The sequence below is a fragment of the Crassostrea angulata genome, chromosome 8 (genome assembly GCF_025612915.1).
Source record: "Crassostrea angulata isolate pt1a10 chromosome 8, ASM2561291v2, whole genome shotgun sequence".
Lineage (NCBI taxonomy): Eukaryota > Metazoa > Mollusca > Bivalvia > Ostreida > Ostreidae > Magallana > Magallana angulata.
Genome location: NC_069118.1, coordinates 46,199,049 through 46,218,214, shown reverse-complemented (window position 1 = coordinate 46,218,214; position 19,166 = coordinate 46,199,049). Strand labels below are relative to the sequence as shown.

At 32.8% G+C, this 19,166-nt stretch overlaps 2 protein-coding genes across 3 annotated transcripts; both read right to left on the bottom strand.

Annotated features, from left to right (window-relative positions):
• Positions 1-5,185: 5,185 nt before the first annotated feature.
• Positions 5,186-9,398, bottom strand: LOC128160650 (monoglyceride lipase-like). The gene is made up of 8 exons (XM_052824005.1): positions 9,045-9,398; positions 8,708-8,814; positions 8,270-8,406; positions 7,717-7,827; positions 6,894-6,986; positions 6,631-6,680; positions 6,064-6,226; positions 5,186-5,697 (listed from the first exon to the last, which is right to left on the bottom strand). Exons 1-8 carry the CDS (start codon positions 9,281-9,283, stop codon positions 5,590-5,592), a joined length of 1,008 nt encoding a protein of 335 aa, XP_052679965.1. The 5' UTR covers positions 9,284-9,398; the 3' UTR covers positions 5,186-5,589.
• Positions 9,399-11,968: 2,570 nt separating this feature from the next.
• LOC128158042 (uncharacterized) lies at positions 11,969-17,015 on the bottom strand. 2 transcript variants are annotated; one of them, XM_052820715.1, is made up of 4 exons: positions 16,855-17,015; positions 13,276-13,374; positions 12,750-12,935; positions 11,969-12,406 (listed from the first exon to the last, which is right to left on the bottom strand). In XM_052820715.1, exons 1-4 carry the CDS (start codon positions 16,976-16,978, stop codon positions 12,201-12,203), a joined length of 615 nt encoding a protein of 204 aa, XP_052676675.1. In that variant the 5' UTR covers positions 16,979-17,015; the 3' UTR covers positions 11,969-12,200. The 2 variants fall into 2 exon arrangements, with proteins under 2 accessions (XP_052676675.1, XP_052676676.1); XM_052820716.1 differs by lacking the exon at positions 13,276-13,374.
• Between the last annotated feature and the right edge of the window lie 2,151 nt (positions 17,016-19,166).

Here is a 19,166-nt window from a genome sequence, read left to right as displayed (position 1 = left end):
TCTCTCTCTCTCCTCTCTCTCTCTCTTTCTCTCTCTCTCTCTCTCTCTCTCTCTCTCTCTCTCTCTCTCTCTCTCTCTCTCTCTCTCTCTCTCTCTCTCTCTCTCTCTCTCTCTCTCTCTCTCTGGCAACCGGCTGACTGCGATACGGTGTGAAAACTGATCACCCTTGTATCTGTGTTTGGGCCTATGTATTAACAGATGTAAACACTGATCGTTGAAATACACTGTTAAAACAAAGAGTCTGATTATTCACTTTTGATTTATAAAAATCATTACGGCAGGGTTGGATTGGAATTATAATCACTTACAATCAGTCTTATAAAGTTTATATTTATTTACAAAAGTCTACAAACATGTACATGTTCGCCCAAAAGCCGGATTAGTGATTAAGCAGCGGGGTCAAAAATTCATAAATTTCTTGTTATTAACTGATTGTTTAACACTGATCGTTTAGACATAACACTGGGGTATCGAGTGGATTCGGGAAAAGAGGGGATAATTAACCATGCTACATTTGTTAGATGTATGTTATTTTATTTTCCGACTTTGCAGAATTTTTTTATCACACAGTGTTAGTCGGCAAAGATAAACTTGAGACAAAAAGAAAAATAATCGATGTATCAAAGAAGCAGATAAAAAAAATTAACAATTTCTTTACCGAATCGATTTTTGATTAACTCATATCTCTCTCTCTCTCCCTCTCTCTCTCTCTCATTATAGCTAGATAAACAATGAATGTGCATATCCGTATAAATTAGCCTAGCGAAAATTTATATCTGGGTATAACATATGTATTTATTTATTAAATCGGAATTTGAATTAATTATTCTCCCCTGGGGAATAAACCCCGTTTCAAAATCGCCCCCACTTGGTTTCAGACTTTTGACGATTCATCGGACAATATGCTTTGCCCTGCGTATAATCTCTCTCGGATGGGGATCCGATTACTATTGATGAAATAAAATCACTATTATTGATGAAAAAAAATGTTTTTCTATTAACTTATATAGCAAATTAAAAATGCTGAGGTGGATTGAAAATCCGCTTCTTATAACAACAGTTTCAATCCAGTGTTTTCTCAGACGTCCGCGTCAATATGTTCCCGCCCATTTCAAACGTTTTGACCTGTTGCATTCTTCTCCGTGTACCTAATGTTAATGCTATACATATATAAGAATAAAAGTAAATATTAAAGAAGATATCATAATTAAGATTTTGAGATTTTAAATTTCAAATCAATGGTACAGTGGCTTATACAGCGCTTATACAATGTTCTAACATATGTATTTTGTTTAGAAATTGTATAATATGTGATATTTAGAATTTAATATTCTACGTTTAATAAAGATGTCACCGACCACCCCCCCCCCCCCCATCCCAATTCATAAAATCATTTAGTTTTTCTGGCCCGATTTTACTTGATCTTTGATGTTGGGCCTTTAATTTCAACGAAGTACCATTTTAGATTACTGTACTAATTACCAGACCAATTCGTTCCTTATTAACAGAGTTATGAAGTTTTTGGCATTTGAGTTTCAATTGTCGTGTTTGACATGCACCATGATGCACTGTAAAAAAAAATTCTAACTCCCAAGCCCTTCACTCAATCCTAATGAAAATTCGTGAAAATAAACCTCGGACCCCATTCTTATCATCTTCGCTAGCCAAGTGTCCGATTCGTTTTCTGAAAAACGAATCGGACACTTGGCTAACGAAGATGCATTCTTATTGTTTGTCAAATATTCAGCGGATTGAACAATCAAGACGAAATTTCTAAGATTAAACGGCGCTTATTGCCTAAACGTGGAAATCAAATTTACACAGTACACGCACCGACCCCCCCCCCCCCCCCACCTTCCTATTCACAAAATCATTTAGTTTTTCTGGCCCGATTTTACTTGATCTTTGATCTTGGGCCTTTAATTTCAACTAAGTACCATTTTAGATTACTGTACTAATTACCAGACCAATTCGTTCCTTATTAACAGAGTTATGAAATTGTTTGGCATTTGAGTTTCAATTGTCGTGTTTGACATGCACCATGATGCGCTGTAAAAAAATTTCTAACTCCCAAGCCCTTCACTCAATTCTAATGAAAATTCGTGAAAATAAACCTCGGACCCCATTCTTATCATCTTCGCTAGCCAAGTGTCCGATTCGTTTTCTGAAAAACGAATCGGACACTTGGCTAGCGAAAATGCATTCTTATTGTCTGTCAAATATTCAGCGGATTGAACAATTAAGACGAAATTCCTGAGATTAAACGGCGCTTATTGCCTAAACGTGGAAATTAAATTTACACAGTACACGCACCGAACCCCCCCCCCCCACCTTCCTATTCACAAAATCATTTAGTTTTTCTGGCCTGATTTTACTGGATCTTTCATCTTGAACCTTTATTTTCAACCTAGTTCAATTCTAGATTACTGTACTAATGACCTTATTCGTTCATTTTTAAGAGAGTTATGAATTTTTGGGCATTTGAGTTTCGATTGGCGTGCTTGACATGTACTGTAGAAAAAAAATCTAACTCCCGAGCCCCTCACTCAATCCTAATGAAATTTTATGTAAATGTACCTCGGACCCTATTCTTATTGTCTGCCAAATATGCAGCGGATTGAAAAATTAAGAAGAAATTCCTGAGATCAAACGGCGAGTATAGCTAGCCTGTACGGGGACTTAAAATTTACACAGTACAAGGGATGTAAGCAGCCGCATAATATTTCTGTTGCATGTATATTTCTTGTTTTCCGTTTAGTCTGTATCTACGATAGCGTGTGAACTACTTATGAATATTAAAACTGTGAAACTACTGTCATCAAAGTTTTACCGAATAAATTTACGTGTTACTGATTTCGTTATTTCTACATTAATTTTATCAAATTTTATCAATCCTGCTGCAAAAAACCAGTCAAACATAATAGTAAACGACACGAAAAAAATTTATCAACACTGAAATACATGGGTAAAATGCATCAGTCATTGTTTTAGGACTTCCCCTAATGTTGTTAACCGAATCCGAGATCCACACCTCAAAATTCTATTTTTGATTTATTTAAGACGAAAATCAAGCTCGGGTCTTTTCACCCCCCCCCCCCCCCCCCTCCAGACACAAACACGCATCAATATTTTAAATGACATCGCACTCTTACCAAACCTAAATAGTCAGCAATCTTACACGTTGCTTTCCATCTCATACAAAAACTCAGCTCTTCTCCCGGGCGGAAACGCCTCAAATTCAAAGACAAATTCGGGAATTATTTCGCGTCAGCCATGTTTTGAAACACATGCAAAGGCTGTGTGTTCTAATCTCGCCGGAGCCAAGATTTCTTCTTTCTCTCTATTTCTTTCTCTCCTTTTATTTAATTTTCTTACTAAAATATTCAACATAAAAGGGCTGTTGTACTGTAGTACCAGTTGAAAAACACTCTTCAATTAAGATTTAGACAAAAAACAGTCTTTTAGTATTAGGGTCTTCCGTCTTCAGCGGAAGACCCTTCTATTCTTATTGTTATTAGGGTCTTCCGTTTACAAAGGCAAACCCTCTATTTTTTCTTCGATTTCTTTTTATTACAGGTCATTAGACCTGATATTAGGTCAAAAGACCTCTTATTTAATATGAAATAAAATGGGGCTGGTCCTTTAAATTAGGGATCCAACGGGGTGTATAATCCTTCATCCACCGCTCTTTTAGATCACATCTGCATTTCCTGATATGTTTCGTTGATGAAGATAAAAGGCAAGGTCATTTCCTCTTCTAAAAATCGGACGGAAGACCTCCTCGTTGCTCGCAACGAGATCGTGTCTAGTTATTATTATTTTTTTTTCCTTTTTTTGTCCACAAGATTTCTCGGAAATGGCTGGATAGATATTTTTGAAAATTTCTGAAATGAAAGACAATGATAATATCTCTAGGCGTTTTTTTCATTTTTTCAAAATTCATTTCCGATCGTCCGTTTCCTGTCCCGCATTGAAAAAGCTTGTCACCTCGAGATCTCAAAAACGGTAAAGTTTTGAACACCCAAACTTTGTGGGATGATAGACCTATAGTTGTAGATGTGTTTAAAGTATTTTGTTTTGTTCGTTGTAACTTCCGGTCGTCACCGGAAGCACTTCAAAAATTATTGTTTTTACGCATTGAATTTCTTTTCCATAGAATAAACTTAAAACTATAATTCTATACATAAGTTATCTATGCGTGTTATATCAACAAAAAAATTCTACTTCCGGTGAGATATCTCAATTATCTCAGGTAGCTTTTTTAAAACACATTTTGTACCCGCGAGATCTCAGAAACTATAAATGATTAAATCATGAAACTTTCATGAATGATAGACATTTGATTTAAGATGTGTTTAACCGGTTTCATTTGGTCTTCCGTCACTTCCGGTCCACACAGGAAGAGTTCAAACAAATCGAGCTGTTTATCAGTTTAACTGTTTTCCTTAGATATTATAAGTATTTTTAATTACCAATTACGTACAAAAGGCAGGTATACAAGAAATATTTAATACAATTTACATTGAGCACTTCCGTTTGTCCGTTTCCTGTCCCGAGACAAAAAACCTTATTTCGTCGGGATCTTAAAAACGGTAACAATTTGAACAGCCAAACATTGTGGGATGATAGATCTATGTATGTACATGGGTTCACATTAGTTTGTTTTATCCGGCGTAACTTCCGGTCGTCACAGGAAGTACACCCAATTTTGATTTTTTTTAAATATTTGGTTTATTAGCTTGGAAGTAACATTTAAGCTATAGAAATAAAAAAGGTCATATACACATTAGAAATAAACAACAAAAGTTCTACTTCCGGTGAGACATCTCAAATATCTCAGGTAGCCTTCTTTTTAAAAAACAAAGTACACACAAGATCTCAGAAACTGTGAGAGATCAAGAAACAAAATTTATATGTATAATTAACATTTGATTGAACATGTGTTTAACGGGTTTCATTTGGTCGTACGTCATTTTCGGTTCTCACTTGAAGCGTTCAAAGAATAGAAGTTTTTTTTTTTTAACTTTAGATTTGTTTTAATATTGTTTTATTATTTTTAATGTTTTAATATTGTTTTAATATAAACGTACCGTAGGTAAATGTACTAAAACATTTTCTTTTAATTTCTTAAATCACTTCCGTTAGTTCGTTTCCGGTACCGAGACTAAAAACCTTTTCTCAAAGAGATATTATAACTTACAAAAACTTGAACATCAAAACTTCGAGGAAAGACAAAACAATGTATGAAGATATGATCACTATGTTCTAAATGATCCGGCGTAACTTCCGGTCGTCACAGAAAGTACTCAAAAATTGACATTTTGTCTTTTGTTTTTTTTTTATTTCTTTGGAATTCCTTTACAGTATATGTTATATCCATTTTCTGTTTACAAGAGAAATGGACTTTTTGTACAGATTAAAACATAAGGAACGGAAGACCTTTTTGTTGCTATAGCAACAAGAGTCTAGTTTATTTTATTTTTGAAAAACCTACAAGAGAGAGCAATGAAAGATACACAAAGTCGAATACCAACAAGTAAAAAATAAGATCAATTCCTTCTCTTGTTTTTTGTTAAATCTTAACAATTCCTAAATGGTTTGCATTTGCTTATCAAACCAGTTTATGATGTCATCCAAAACTTTTGACCTCTCTTCTTCCGATTCCAGAAGCAGAAAATGATAAAGTCTAGGATAGACCTAAAACAGTAATTACAAGATATGTTACACATGTGTTACAACTTTTTCTTTGAATTCAGAAATAGAGGTTATTATATTTTTGCTTCCTTACTATTATACTACAAAATCAATCATGTATATAAAGAATAATATAAACAAACGCAAAATATTATAATAGTAGATATTCGGAAATCTATTGTATTTGACGGGTTGTGTTTTTTTTTTTACTTTTTTGCTTCCTTAGTATTATTATACTACAAAATCAATCAATTAAGATTATAAACAAAAACAAAATATCATAATTATAGTAGATACACGAATAGATATTGTAAATACCTTTTTAAAAATATTTTGTTGAAAAGAGTTAAAAATTTGAAAAAGAATGACCTTTATTTCCTTATCTGAACTTTTGACTGTATCAAATAAATCCTGGGACGATTTGACGTCACTAACAGGGTCTGCATTGCCATGGAGAATCAACAGCGGGCAGTCAATGGATTTTAACGTATCTTCAAGTCTCATAATGGCATTCATGAAGGCAACGCACCATCTAAACAAATTGCAATTATGAAATTATAGGATTATAAAATTATTATGTATAAACATTTTAACGTAGTAAGTATTCTATGTAAAAAGAGATCCTTCCTCTACTTTTAGTTTCGAGGGAAGGAAATCTGAAGTTATTGTGTACTATAGCACAATAATTATTTTTTGTTCAAATGAGTACATAATAACAGCTACTTTTTTCTTTTTTAAAAAAAGAATGAAGAATAAAGTATATACATACGTTAACATCATTGATTTTAAAACATATTTTAACTAAACAACGTATGATAGGCAAGCATTAAAGTTACATTTTCAATGTTAGGTTAAAAAAATGTAAATGTATACGACGTCGTTAACATTGCGAGTATTTCAATTTTACAAAGTATCAGGTAAGTAAAAAAAACTTACTGTGCCTTTACAAAACGATGCATTAGTGGGTCTTCTGCATATCTTTTAATCTATTCATAAATTGAAAAAAAAATCTAATTTTTTTTTATCTTATCTTATATCATAAACTGTTTTTTTCTATAATCGTATAACCGGTCTAAACATTTACATTAAAGTATATTCTATATCTTTTAACAATTCTTTTGTGGCTTTTTAGTTTTAAAAAATAGTGTACTTATATTAGTTAACTCAACTTTTAAAAATTGTGTTACCGAATCGCATACCACATTCAAATCTTTAGTTAATGTCCAAGGTTCAATATCGAAAAGTTTCATCTGGGGAAATAATGTCCCAAGGAAGAGTCTTGTGCAGACCTCCTGAAAAGCATATAGAAAGAAAGGAATAGAAAACATTATATAAACCATATTATAGCCCGTACTTTTTCCATGATCTTATTCTCAACATATATAGCTTTAAGCCTTAAATGATAGATGCACATTTGGTATCATTTTTCTCTGGCAGAGCCAATCAATATGTTTTTATAACGCCTGGCGTCCTGTCAATTTAACATTAGCTATTAAAGGAAATGCAATAAAAGAACATGAGCACTTGTTTAATACATATGACTGATTAAAAGTACTCGCCGTATTATCAATACTTAAATTTACTTAAAGTAAAGTATGTTGTTCAGCAATACTTTGTAAACTTTAAACAAACCATTAGTGAACCCAAACGACTAGTAATAACCATATGCATTCTATGGTTAGAAATGATCGTATGCAATGCTAACACAGTTTATATAATTTCTTACCATGAGAGTAGAGGTCAGCCTTAATGTATTTAGAATATATTCAAACTGCGATAGGTAGAACCGACGTTAAAAGTATTCACTCTCAAAATGTATTCATCGTGACATAATGAATAAAATGAAGATCAATGGTATTGGTATTGTTCTAAAGTAGTTTACCCAATACATACATGGGGTAAAACGTTTGTTATATACGGTGTATTAAAAAACTTAGAACAGTTAAATTATGTAGCGCATTACTTGCATTCAATATCTGATTTTATTCTTCCAATGGTGTAAGTATCAAATTGTAATCTTACTCGTAGAAATGAAGGTGGGCCTCCAGTGGGCAGGAGTAAAGTTCCAGATAATACCAGTCCCTGGAACAAACCTGGCTTTTGGACAGCTGCTAATAGTGCTATCGTAGCTCCCTTGAAATAATAACATTTGCTAACTGATTATTTTTTTTATGATATACTGTAAAAGTAGGTATTTAGTGCGCGATAAGCTATAAAAAGCGCTTGAAATAACCCCGAGCTTATGAAAAAAAACTGAAAAATGGTAAGTCATGCATCCACGTAATTAATACCCATGCGTATTGTTTGACAGTAGAAAACGCGTTCTTAACCACCCGCGTAATTAACCACTATTACAGTATAAACCTCCCAGCCATAAAGTGTAAATATAACTCAAATAGCTTCCTTTACGACCCATTCTCTAAATTTTTATTCAATGTCACATCTTAATATATATTATGTTTTCTTGTTTTGGTTTCTTTCGTTTTTCAAGGTTTTTTTTCTTTCTTTGCTTTAAAATGAAACTGTAATTACATTGTACGTGTATCTGATATAAGAATAACATTAAGGTATTTACCACTGAATTTCCGAACACAAATATGGGTAGGTCGGGATACTTTTCTTTGACTTCATTGCAGTGTTGAAATATTACAGACGTGTATTCATTAAAACTGTCCACGTGGTTATGTAACCCCTCGCTTTGACCTTGTCCGACTGTACAAATGAATGACTGAATGTTAAAATCATAGCAATGTGCAATTCTAATTATTATATTGAGTTTTATCAAATTTCAATGAGTAATCAAACTGAATATGAACCATTTAAATAACCAAAACCGTAAATTGAAATAATACTGATTTTCATGAAAATCGCAAAGATTTTGACAGTTTGCAGATAACATCTTAAAAACAAATATTTATTAGATAAAGCGTTTCATGTATAATATTGATAGTTCATCCAAATTTCAGAACATTTATGACCTGTAATTAACAAACGTTATGTACATCAGACCTACCATGATCGTGTGTAAAAACGTAAAATCCAATTTTGACTAAAATATCAGCTAGGTCCTCGTACCAAAGACTGTGGTCCCCGATTCCATGGCAGATAAACAAAACCCCTCTAAAATGCATTAAACATAAAGCGTATCTCTTGAAGGTTTAACGATCCTCTTTTTGAAGAAGAATTAGGATACATATAGATGAATGTCAAAAAATAGCTGTAAAATAATTAAAATATATTTTCAAATTCAATTAACCTACGCTGTCAAGAAAACGAGCATATTGTTGAAACATAAAGAAAGATTGTTTCCTGCAAAAACAAAACTTTCCAAACACAGCTTTTCAAAGTACCTTGGTTTTGCAGTAGAGTACCAGTGTTTACAGAATATCTTCTTGTAGCCATTGAAAGTTCTAGTGAACGACTCCGAGAGCAGCACAGATCTAGAAACTGATTTGGTAACCCTCCTATACGATGGCAAAAAGGATGGCTTTTCTTCGTAAGAGTCCATGTCCAGTGTGTACAATCGTCTGAGTGAGGGACAACTAATCCCGGGGGAAGGCGGCAGAGATTCGACGGCAGATAGTCGCATTACATATGCATTGAAACATCCATTGGTGGTCACAAACAGTCAAAATCCGTATTTTGTACACAATATGAACATGTCCTTGTACATGTACTTGTATATGTACAGATTAGTTCATCTGTCAACTAAGTATCCGTGTAGTTAAGCAACAACAGTGAACTAAATAAATGTTAATGCAAACAGTGTACATGTATATGTTGAATGGATAGTTATCATCAGAAGATACTTAAATAATTTGTATATATTATGATAAGTAACCATTGATAAAAAGTTGATATGAATCATAACAAGCTAACTTTTGTGTTTTGTGTTTGGAACTTCAAATCATGAAATTGCTATCCATTTATTTCGTTTGAAGTTGATTGAAATTTGCATGTTTTTATTCATGTACACACGTTTTGCAGCAATTCGATAGTTTTAGAGAATTATCATGACTACATATAGATAGGAAATGAAGAAATAAACAGCATGTATAAAGTTCACCGTGATGCATTACACCAACGTCCATTGAGTATGATTCCCTCTATTTCATTGGTAAATTAATTGTAATCCGTAGTTACATAGAAACTGACTGCGTTGAAATCACGATCAAGTTCAAACCAGTTTATCGATCGGCCAAAGCCTTTAGCAACCTACATGTAAGAAAAATCACTGAACGCACGAAATTATATATAATCATGATGATTTCAGGTTCATTTTCCAATTATAAGACGATTAGGCTTTTTTAATCTAACATACTGTTGTAAAGTTGTTGTTTACTCTTTTTATTTACTGTATTTAGAAACTTAAGGCAAATCCTTGATAATTATTAACTAAACCGTATTTTTATGTTTACGGTAATGCAACCGTTAAAAGATAAGTGCATGTGGTAATTACAAATGTATTGTTATCTATACTACTATATTAAAATAATAGACTCGAATTTTTGGGCTTTAATACCGAGAAATCGGAAGAATACTGTCTTTTGTTTTATACATTTAAAACAACATTGGTACTTGAAGATTACCAATTTGTTTTCATTTTTTCTCAATCAAGCTTCGCTGATTAATAATCAACGAAAATTCCTTTAAAAAATCCGGAAATCATCTGCATTTTTTGGATTTTACAATCTTGCGCATGCGCATTACATTCACACTAAATCACGGCAGGCTCTTTAGTTTATGTTTCCACAATATCACATTTGCATGGATAAACTCAAAAACGATATTACAAATACATGTAAATTTTCATTGAAAATTTGTCATATATTCTGTTCATCAAAGGAAATACAGGAGATAACTCTAACTCAGTGCATTTAATATGAAAAATTCCGAGAGTTTTGAATGTCAACATGGTGTGTATTTTCGAAGCGAGTAAAAAACGTTGGTGAAAAATTGTTAAATTCTTCATTAATATGAATTAAATTTTTTGATGAAAGATATTTACAGCCTCAAAATGGTTTGTTATGAATAATTTACATGTATCTGTTATTTTCAATGCAGCTTCATTAATAATCTCCAAAATTCTGCAATTTTTTGCTACATTACGGGTATATTGAATGCAATGTCCACCCGTGCTCGCACGGGTCAAAGTCTAGTTTAATTAAAACGTCCACACAGAAATGAATCTTTTGGTAAGATTACCTGGAAAAGCTTTTACAAAACCTTTACAAATTGTCTACTTTTGATCTGTTAATAAAGCCAGTAAAGATTCAATTTACTGTGGAATATCTACAGTTTTCTATGTCTTTATGAAACCACATCGAATCAGATTTGTTATGTAAAGTTAATACTGTTCATTAGTGACGCAGATGGCGTTCCGTTGGGGCGCAATTAACAATTGTTGACATAAGGCAGACATAATTTTTTTTATTGAATGAGGTAAAATGTGGATCTGGTGTGATCAAATCTGATAAAGTCTTGATGGCTTTCTAATAGATGTCATCCCAACCTAACCATGATTTAACATGATATTATTTCAATTATGATTCTTTATTACCTCAGCAAATGTACAAATTAATATCGGATTATTGAATAGTTACGTTATTTTTATTTTCTGAAACTTGCGTCTTAAAAGCATTTCATTTGTGTCATTGGTGAAATAATGAAACGATATGTTACAACTTCGATAATCGCAAATACACTGCAAAATGTAAGAATTGATCATTGAATTACAAAAAAGCAAATACGTATACATGAAAAAAAAGATGAGAAAATGAATGTCGTTTTGATAAAACAAATCGAGATTATGTGTTAGTGTAAAATAAGATATACATGTGTGATAGAATAATATGATTATGAAGCTCATTTGCTGAACCTAATTCTAAATTTTACTGCATTACCAGATTATCTCTCATTAAAACATATAACAATTTCTTTTTATTACCGACCTTGACGCGAAATATAATTATACAAATTAAAAAAAATGTTCCATATATTTTAACTCACTTTATTTTAAAACTGCATTTCGCAAATCATTGGCACTGAAAACTAATTACAAAACTTACTTTAACCAACATAATGACGTAAATTCATTTTACGTACAGGTTAATTAAATTTCTCATTGAAAATATCTGACAGGATCAATTTTGCGAAAAGCACTCATGTTGCAATGTTAATGAAATCCATAATAACTGAAATCATTTACCGTTCTACCTTATTGGAGTTCAGACTAGATTCTCTTACAGCAGCAAAATCAGGTGAAAAAAATGAATAGAGTTTATAACTATTTTATTTTCATATTGACGAAAATTGTAATTTACAAAATGAAATCGTTGGACCTTTTTCCCCCTTGTTTTGTGCAGGACGTGTTTAAAATGTCTGTTTACATTTCACTTTTACTCGAATCCTTTTTTCAATAATGAATGAAAATGAATTCATTGTAATCAAACTAAAGCTTGAAATACCGTTTCCGTATTTTATTTCACCTCTTTCTACATCAACTTTTAGATTTCACAAAAATAATTTCCTTGAAGGTCTGTTGGGTCCACTGCAGTAAAGAACTTGCCCAGAGTCAAGACTGTTGCTGTAGGAATGGCTTGATTGGCGACTACCGAGGGCAGATAAGGAAGAGAAGTGCCATCGTCAGCCAACCATATAGAGGAACCTACACTTCTTGTGCCTTGTATGAACGCTACCCTCTTTGGTGTCTCTAGAGAAAATCGATTAATAAAATATTATACTTGTGATTCAGTCATGTAGAGGATTATCATATCCTTCTTGTAAGAGTTTAATTTCTAAAATTTCACACAAATATTTCCTTTATTATTTTTTGTTATAGAAAAAAAACGAAATGAAATTTTGAAACCAAATGTGCAATTCAAATATGTTTGTAACGAATAAGCCTTTAACCATCAGGCCGATGAATCTTTTCTCTTATGCCGTAAAATTTCTGATGCTCAATTTTTTACTTAAACCAGCTTTTCATTAGATTAATATAAGATTAGTTTAAGCTCGCATTGAAAGACTCTATGAACATAAAATATAGGTCTTACGAAGTAGTTTCACTAGTTCAGCCTCCTCTTCAGCCGAATTAACCAACAACAGTCGACCACCATCCTTTGCACACTGTTGTGTGGCATCAGAATGGGACACAGGGGTAGCATCTGTCACGAAACGAAAGCATCCAAACAGCGGATGGTCTGTGTATCCTGGGACTGTACATGTTTCTTTTGGAAGATCTGCAAGAAATAAAAGCTCAGAGATTTGACAATGACCTTTGCATCATGTACATATTTTAGGTAAAAAAAAGGAAACGTTTTAGACCACATTTCAGTATGCGCTAAGAAATTAAGTAATGCTGCATATCATTTTGAAGTTTAAATAATTTCCAATCTGCTGAAATGTTATGATTGATATTTTTAAAGTACTATTATTCGGACCATTCGGCCAAACACCCAAATGCCAGCAAATTGCGTGAATATTTTTTTTTTCAAAACAAATGAAAAAAGCATATATTTTTAAGCATAAAAATTAGCATAGATTAAAAATATCATTTCAACGTAAACATAGAAAAATCACTTGAAACAATCTGGCTATGCTGCTGTCTAGGAAAAATCAAAATCAGGATTGTGGTAGTCAAGAGGGCCTTCTCTGTGAGACTAAAGATATACTCATCACCTTAAACAAGTAGAAGCAAACAGTAGAAATCTTTATTACGCGAATACCTAATTCCGCGATTGAATCGTTTTGCAAATCGCGAGAATGTAAAATCGCAAACATCTAATCTTTATCATGGTTTTATTAAGCTGACAACAATAAAAAACAAGAAGCCCATGGGCCACATCGCTCACCTGAGGAACAATAGGTATGATAAAATCAGCTCAATGGAGTCATAATACAAACTATCTGGACAATGTACAATAATACATGTAGATCGTGTATAAATAAAATCCATTTTCCCCTGGATATTCTTATGTTTATAATCATTAGTCCCTTTTCTAACAGGATGATTTTATAATCACATCATATGTTGAGTATTGAAGTTCTCAAAAAGATCCCTAACAATAGTTTATATATGGGATATAAACGTACATCAAACTCTGAACCTTCTCGTGAGGCCAAAGAATTGTCCTGGGACCAAAGTCTTAACAATTATAAAGAATGGCTGATTAGTTTCTGAGAAGATTTTTAAAGATTTACCCTATATATTCCTTTATTAAACTTTGACCCCCCCCCCCCCATTGTGGCCCCACCCTACCCCTGGGGATCATTAATTTCACAACTTTGAATCTACACTACCTGAGGATGCTTTCACACAATTTTCAGCTTTCCTGGCTGATTAGTTTCTGAGAAGAAGATTTTTAAAGATTTACTCTATTTATTCCTATGTAAAACATCGACCTCCCATTGTGGCCCAAACCTACCCCCAGGGGTCATGTTTTCACAAATTTAAATTTACACTACCTGAGGATGCTTCCACACAAGTTTCAGTTTTCCTGGCTGGTTTCTGAGAAGAAGATTTTAAAAGATTTACTCTATATAATCATATGTTAAACTTCGACCCCCCATTGTGGCCCCAACCTACCCCCAGGGGTTATTATTTTCACAACTTTGAATCTACACTACCTGAGGATGCTTCCACACAAGTTCCAGCTTTGCCGGCGGATTAGTTTCTGAGAAGAAGATTTTTAAAGATTTACTGTATATATTCCTATGTTAAACTTCAACCGCCATTGTGGCCCCACCCTACCCCCGGGGTCATGATTTTCACAACTTTGAAATTACAGTACCTGAGGATGCATCCACACAAGTGTCAGCTTTCCTGGGTGATTAGTTAAACTTTGTTAAACTTTGTTAAACGTTGACCCCCCCCCCCCATTGTGGCCCCACCCTACCCCTGGGGATCATTAATTTCACAACTTTGAATCTACACTACCTGAGGATGCTTTCACACAATTTTCAGCTTTCCTGGCTGATTAGTTTCTGAGAAGAAGATTTTTAAAGATTTACTTTTTATATTCATATGTTAAACTTCGACCCCCATTGTGGCCCCACCCTACCCCCGGTGGGTCATGATTTTCACAACTTTGAATCTACACTATCTGAGTATGCTTCCACATAAGTTTCAGCTTTCCTGGCCGATTAGTTTCTGAGAAGAATATTTTTAAAGATTTACTCTATATATTCATTTGTTAAACTTCGACCCCCATTGTGGCCCCACCCTCAGGTGAGCTAAAAAGGTTAAGTTTACAATTCAATAAGTTGGTTTCTGGAAGAACAGACTTTGAAAATTTTCGTAATAAATATTGACAACATTTTTTACTTTTTTAATCTTTAGCTTTTAAGATCTGTGTACAAACATAGAATTGTGAGCAAATCTCTGTATCTTGCTTATAATTCGAAGCTTAACACTCAAATATGGTTAGTAAATAGAAATTGTAGGGTAACAATTAAACACAAGAAACATGCACTACATGTAAAACAAATAAAGAACACAATTTATTTTTTCGAAATGAATCATATATATACATGTATATACCTACATATTTCCGTCAGCGATATCAAACTCTATTTAAACTGAATAAACTCGAGAAAATGCCGAGCATCTCAACCAAACCTATTGCATTAATCTACCATTACGCAAAAGATAATGCCGAATTACCGATAGAATGAATTGTATTTCAGTATCCCTACACCAGATTTTGCTTAATTTGCGCAGGTAAACAGTTAATTGTTTGATTTACCGAAGTCTCTGTTTGATTTGATACGTAAGCATAAATAATGAAAACGAAACGAAAATCAGAACAAGCTAACACCAACGTCATGTGTGAAAACTGTCAACGCATTGAAATATTTAGCCTTATTTTACTTCACAAAATCGGCACCAATATATTTTGCATATTTCAAAAATTTCCCTTCATACGTGACGGTTGCATAGCAAGCAAATTCATCATAGTCAGATCGACCCTTTTTCGTATAATGTCATGGCTACTTTAAACAAAAACCTCGTTTTAGACGTATGGAATACGAGTCTTGGTAAAATGGGTATGCAAACCCGGGCCGTGGCAAAATAAAAGCCGGGGCAGATCGGCAATCGTCATTTCCAAATACGCATTATTTTGCAGCAATATTTACAGCGAATACAAATATACTGGTCCATCAGATATCCCGAAATTTTAATGAGATTGGCAGATTAATACCTGCCAATCTTTTGTTTTGCACAGGCCAAGTCTTGCCTACCCATTTTACCGTATGCCGAGCCCGAAGCTATTAAACTGATTGAAACACGCCTTTCCTTTATTATTATTTTCGTAATAACTCAGATTTGAAACAGAATTAGCACTTAATTTTTGCTATTTATATTTTCCTTCCCATAAGGATAATTCATGCTAAACTACGTTGAATTGAACTCGGTAGTTCTTGAGAAGAAGATTTTTAAAAATGCACCCCCCCTTTTTCTACAGTTTCAAGGTTTTCTCCGCATTGAATACAGATCGGACTTTTATTTCTGCAATTTATATTTGCCCTCCCATAAGGATGCTTTGTGCCAAATTTGGTTGAAATTTGATGAGCGGTTTTTGAGAAGAAGTTCAAAATGTAAAAAGTTTACAGACGGACAGACGGACAGACAGACGGACGACGGACAAAATGTGATCAGAAAAGCTCACTTGAGCTTTCAGCTCAGGTGAGCTAAAAATGCAGGTCAGATTATTAGATACTAGTACGCAAGATGTGCTTCTCATTATTTTACGTGGATATTAATTCCTCGAGTTTAATGAGTAATATACATGTACAATATAAGTCCAAGGTCAAATGCATCTAACATGCACAATCAATTAAATCTCCTTAGATGTACTACTATTTGAAAATACCATATTGATTGATTTATGAACGCATTACTAATGTTTATTTGCGATTTATAGAGTGATTTGTTTATAAAAATAAACACTGGAATAACGCCATGTTGTGTAATTATCAACAATGTGTCTCATGAATAATATCCGAAATCCGTTAACTTTTGGGTATCACGTATGCAGCGTATTGAAAGAAAATAGTGGAATTCAATTTTGATAAATGTATTCTAAAATTTAATGTTTTATTAACACTTTAAACGCTATAAACACTTTAAACACTTTAATATGAGTGAACCACACTTACAAAGAGATGCTGCCAAAGCAGTTCCAACTAACACAGTGCTCAGTAGAATGCGGTTGTTTGTTGTCGCTACAGCTGACGTAGTCACCGTGTGAAATGCCACACATAATACAAGTAGATATTTCATAGTATCTAACAAACGTCATTCCGTGCTGCACTTATCCGAAAACATGCAAAATTGATTATAGAATTATTAACTGAAAATACATTTAATAACATTTTTTTTCAAGTTGTATTGCATGTAAAATTTTCTGGTACATATATTAAGAACTTCATATGCACATATTTGCAAGGTGTATCCAGCATAAAGTTTTGGATGGGTCCACAATCTCACAATAGAATTAAAAGGAAAAAAAACGCCGCAACACCTTCTTTTTAATAAGACCGAACGGATATGCCACGGCCATTTCAAACCAAATCAATTACAAAATTTCAAAGAAAGCTTATTTCAAAGTGACAAAATGATTTTAAAATTAACATCAAATTCAGGATATAAACCTCCTCCAAACCCTAACTTACACTGCAACTCATGAACATAGTGTGTGATTTGGCGATTACAAAAACTATAGAATGATTCACTTGCAATTCTTAGAAAAAATATCAAGAACATTTCAGAACGTTCCAAAAATCAGAACAAAACAAATAAGATTATAAAACAGAGTTATCTTGTTTTATTCAAAATCGATACACAGGTATATATAACTGTTTGAAATAAAAAAAAAATACCAAAAGTAACGTGTTACCTTATGTTTTTATCTTCAGTATCGTTGTTAAGGAAATAAACAGAAGAAACCATATTCCCTTCGTTTCCGTTTTCTGTCAAAATGATGGATTTGACAGTATGCACGACTTATCCGGAGAGTATATTGATAATTGATTATGCAGTATGATATAATAAGACACATCGTCCACATGTTCTGATGTTATATGTAAAGTTATAAGAATGAAGCAAACTGACACCAGAAGCTGTCCACAAGATCTAGATGGTCATCGTCATTTCAGGCTATTTTTAGACCAAAAAAAAACTCTGTACAAAGATAAAGGCAAACATTCAAACTTTAAACTGAAGAATTTGGATTAATAATGGTGTCTGGCCAAAGATGCCATGCTTAAAAGTTTAAGCCAGATCTAATGATTAATTTGCTGATCATTCTGGCTCCTAAATAACACACTATACAGCAACGTTGTTTGCTGTTATGTAGTGTTAATATGTAGTATTTGAAGGTGTGTAACGTTGTAACCATATGCATCAAGATTCAACAAGAAATACAATTTTTTTATGATTTCTGGTTCTTTTTTTTTTTTTGGTATTTTTTTTTTTTTTTGGTATTTGTTTTGTTTTGTTTTCGTTTTTTTTTTCTTTGTTTTTTTTTTTTGTAAATGTCGTACAAAACATCTTTTTTTTATGAATTGTTTTCTTTTTTAAATTTATTAATTAAAAATGATCTGCCGTGTAAAATTAAGATTATTTCTCTCTCTCTCTCTTTCTCTCTCTCTCTCTTTTGAATTCTCGTCTAACAGAAAATAATCTTGTTAAATTTCGCTCGTATTCGATAGAATGAGGGAAAGTCCTTAACAAAGAACTAATCATTATATTAATTATTAGTAATTATACGTCAATAATTGTTCTTTGAACGAGAAATAACACTTTCTTACTATAAATTAGAACTGAGACTAGTAATTTTGAATTGAATAGGTTCCAATCCTCCCGTTTTTAAGACTGTTGTAGACTTTTGTAGACTCATCAAAACACAATTAAAGTAGTTAAAGAATATACATTATATATTTTTCTTCAAAGAAATCTATAATAGTTTTTGTTTGATTCGTCCTTCTATAAACACGTAAGTCAAGATCGAAAACAAGTGGATTTTTTTTTTTTTTTTTTTTTTTTTTGCATATCTTAATAGTGGGTCCTAGTTTATTACACACATTTAATGCTTATGAACAAATTTCCATCTGAGGAAAATATCATGGAGTTGACTTTAGGTCTCCATGCAGACATATCTCCAGCCTCTGTTGGTACTCTCATAGATATAGTTATCATTATCACAATAGTGAACGGGGGAATTTCTAAAAATAAGACTTTTATTTTTGTCAAACAATATATATAAGCATTTCCAAGAGAAATACTTTATTAATTTGCCTAACTTTGAGCTTTGATGCTACAAGTAATTTACCAAATACAAGTAACTGAATCAAAAATCTTCCAATGAGTTCAAGTTCAATTGCAATGAAATAGAACTACAGATTGCGTTAAAGGTCGTTTATTCATTTAACCAAATTTGTATCATTTAAATGGAAAACTAAAAATTTAA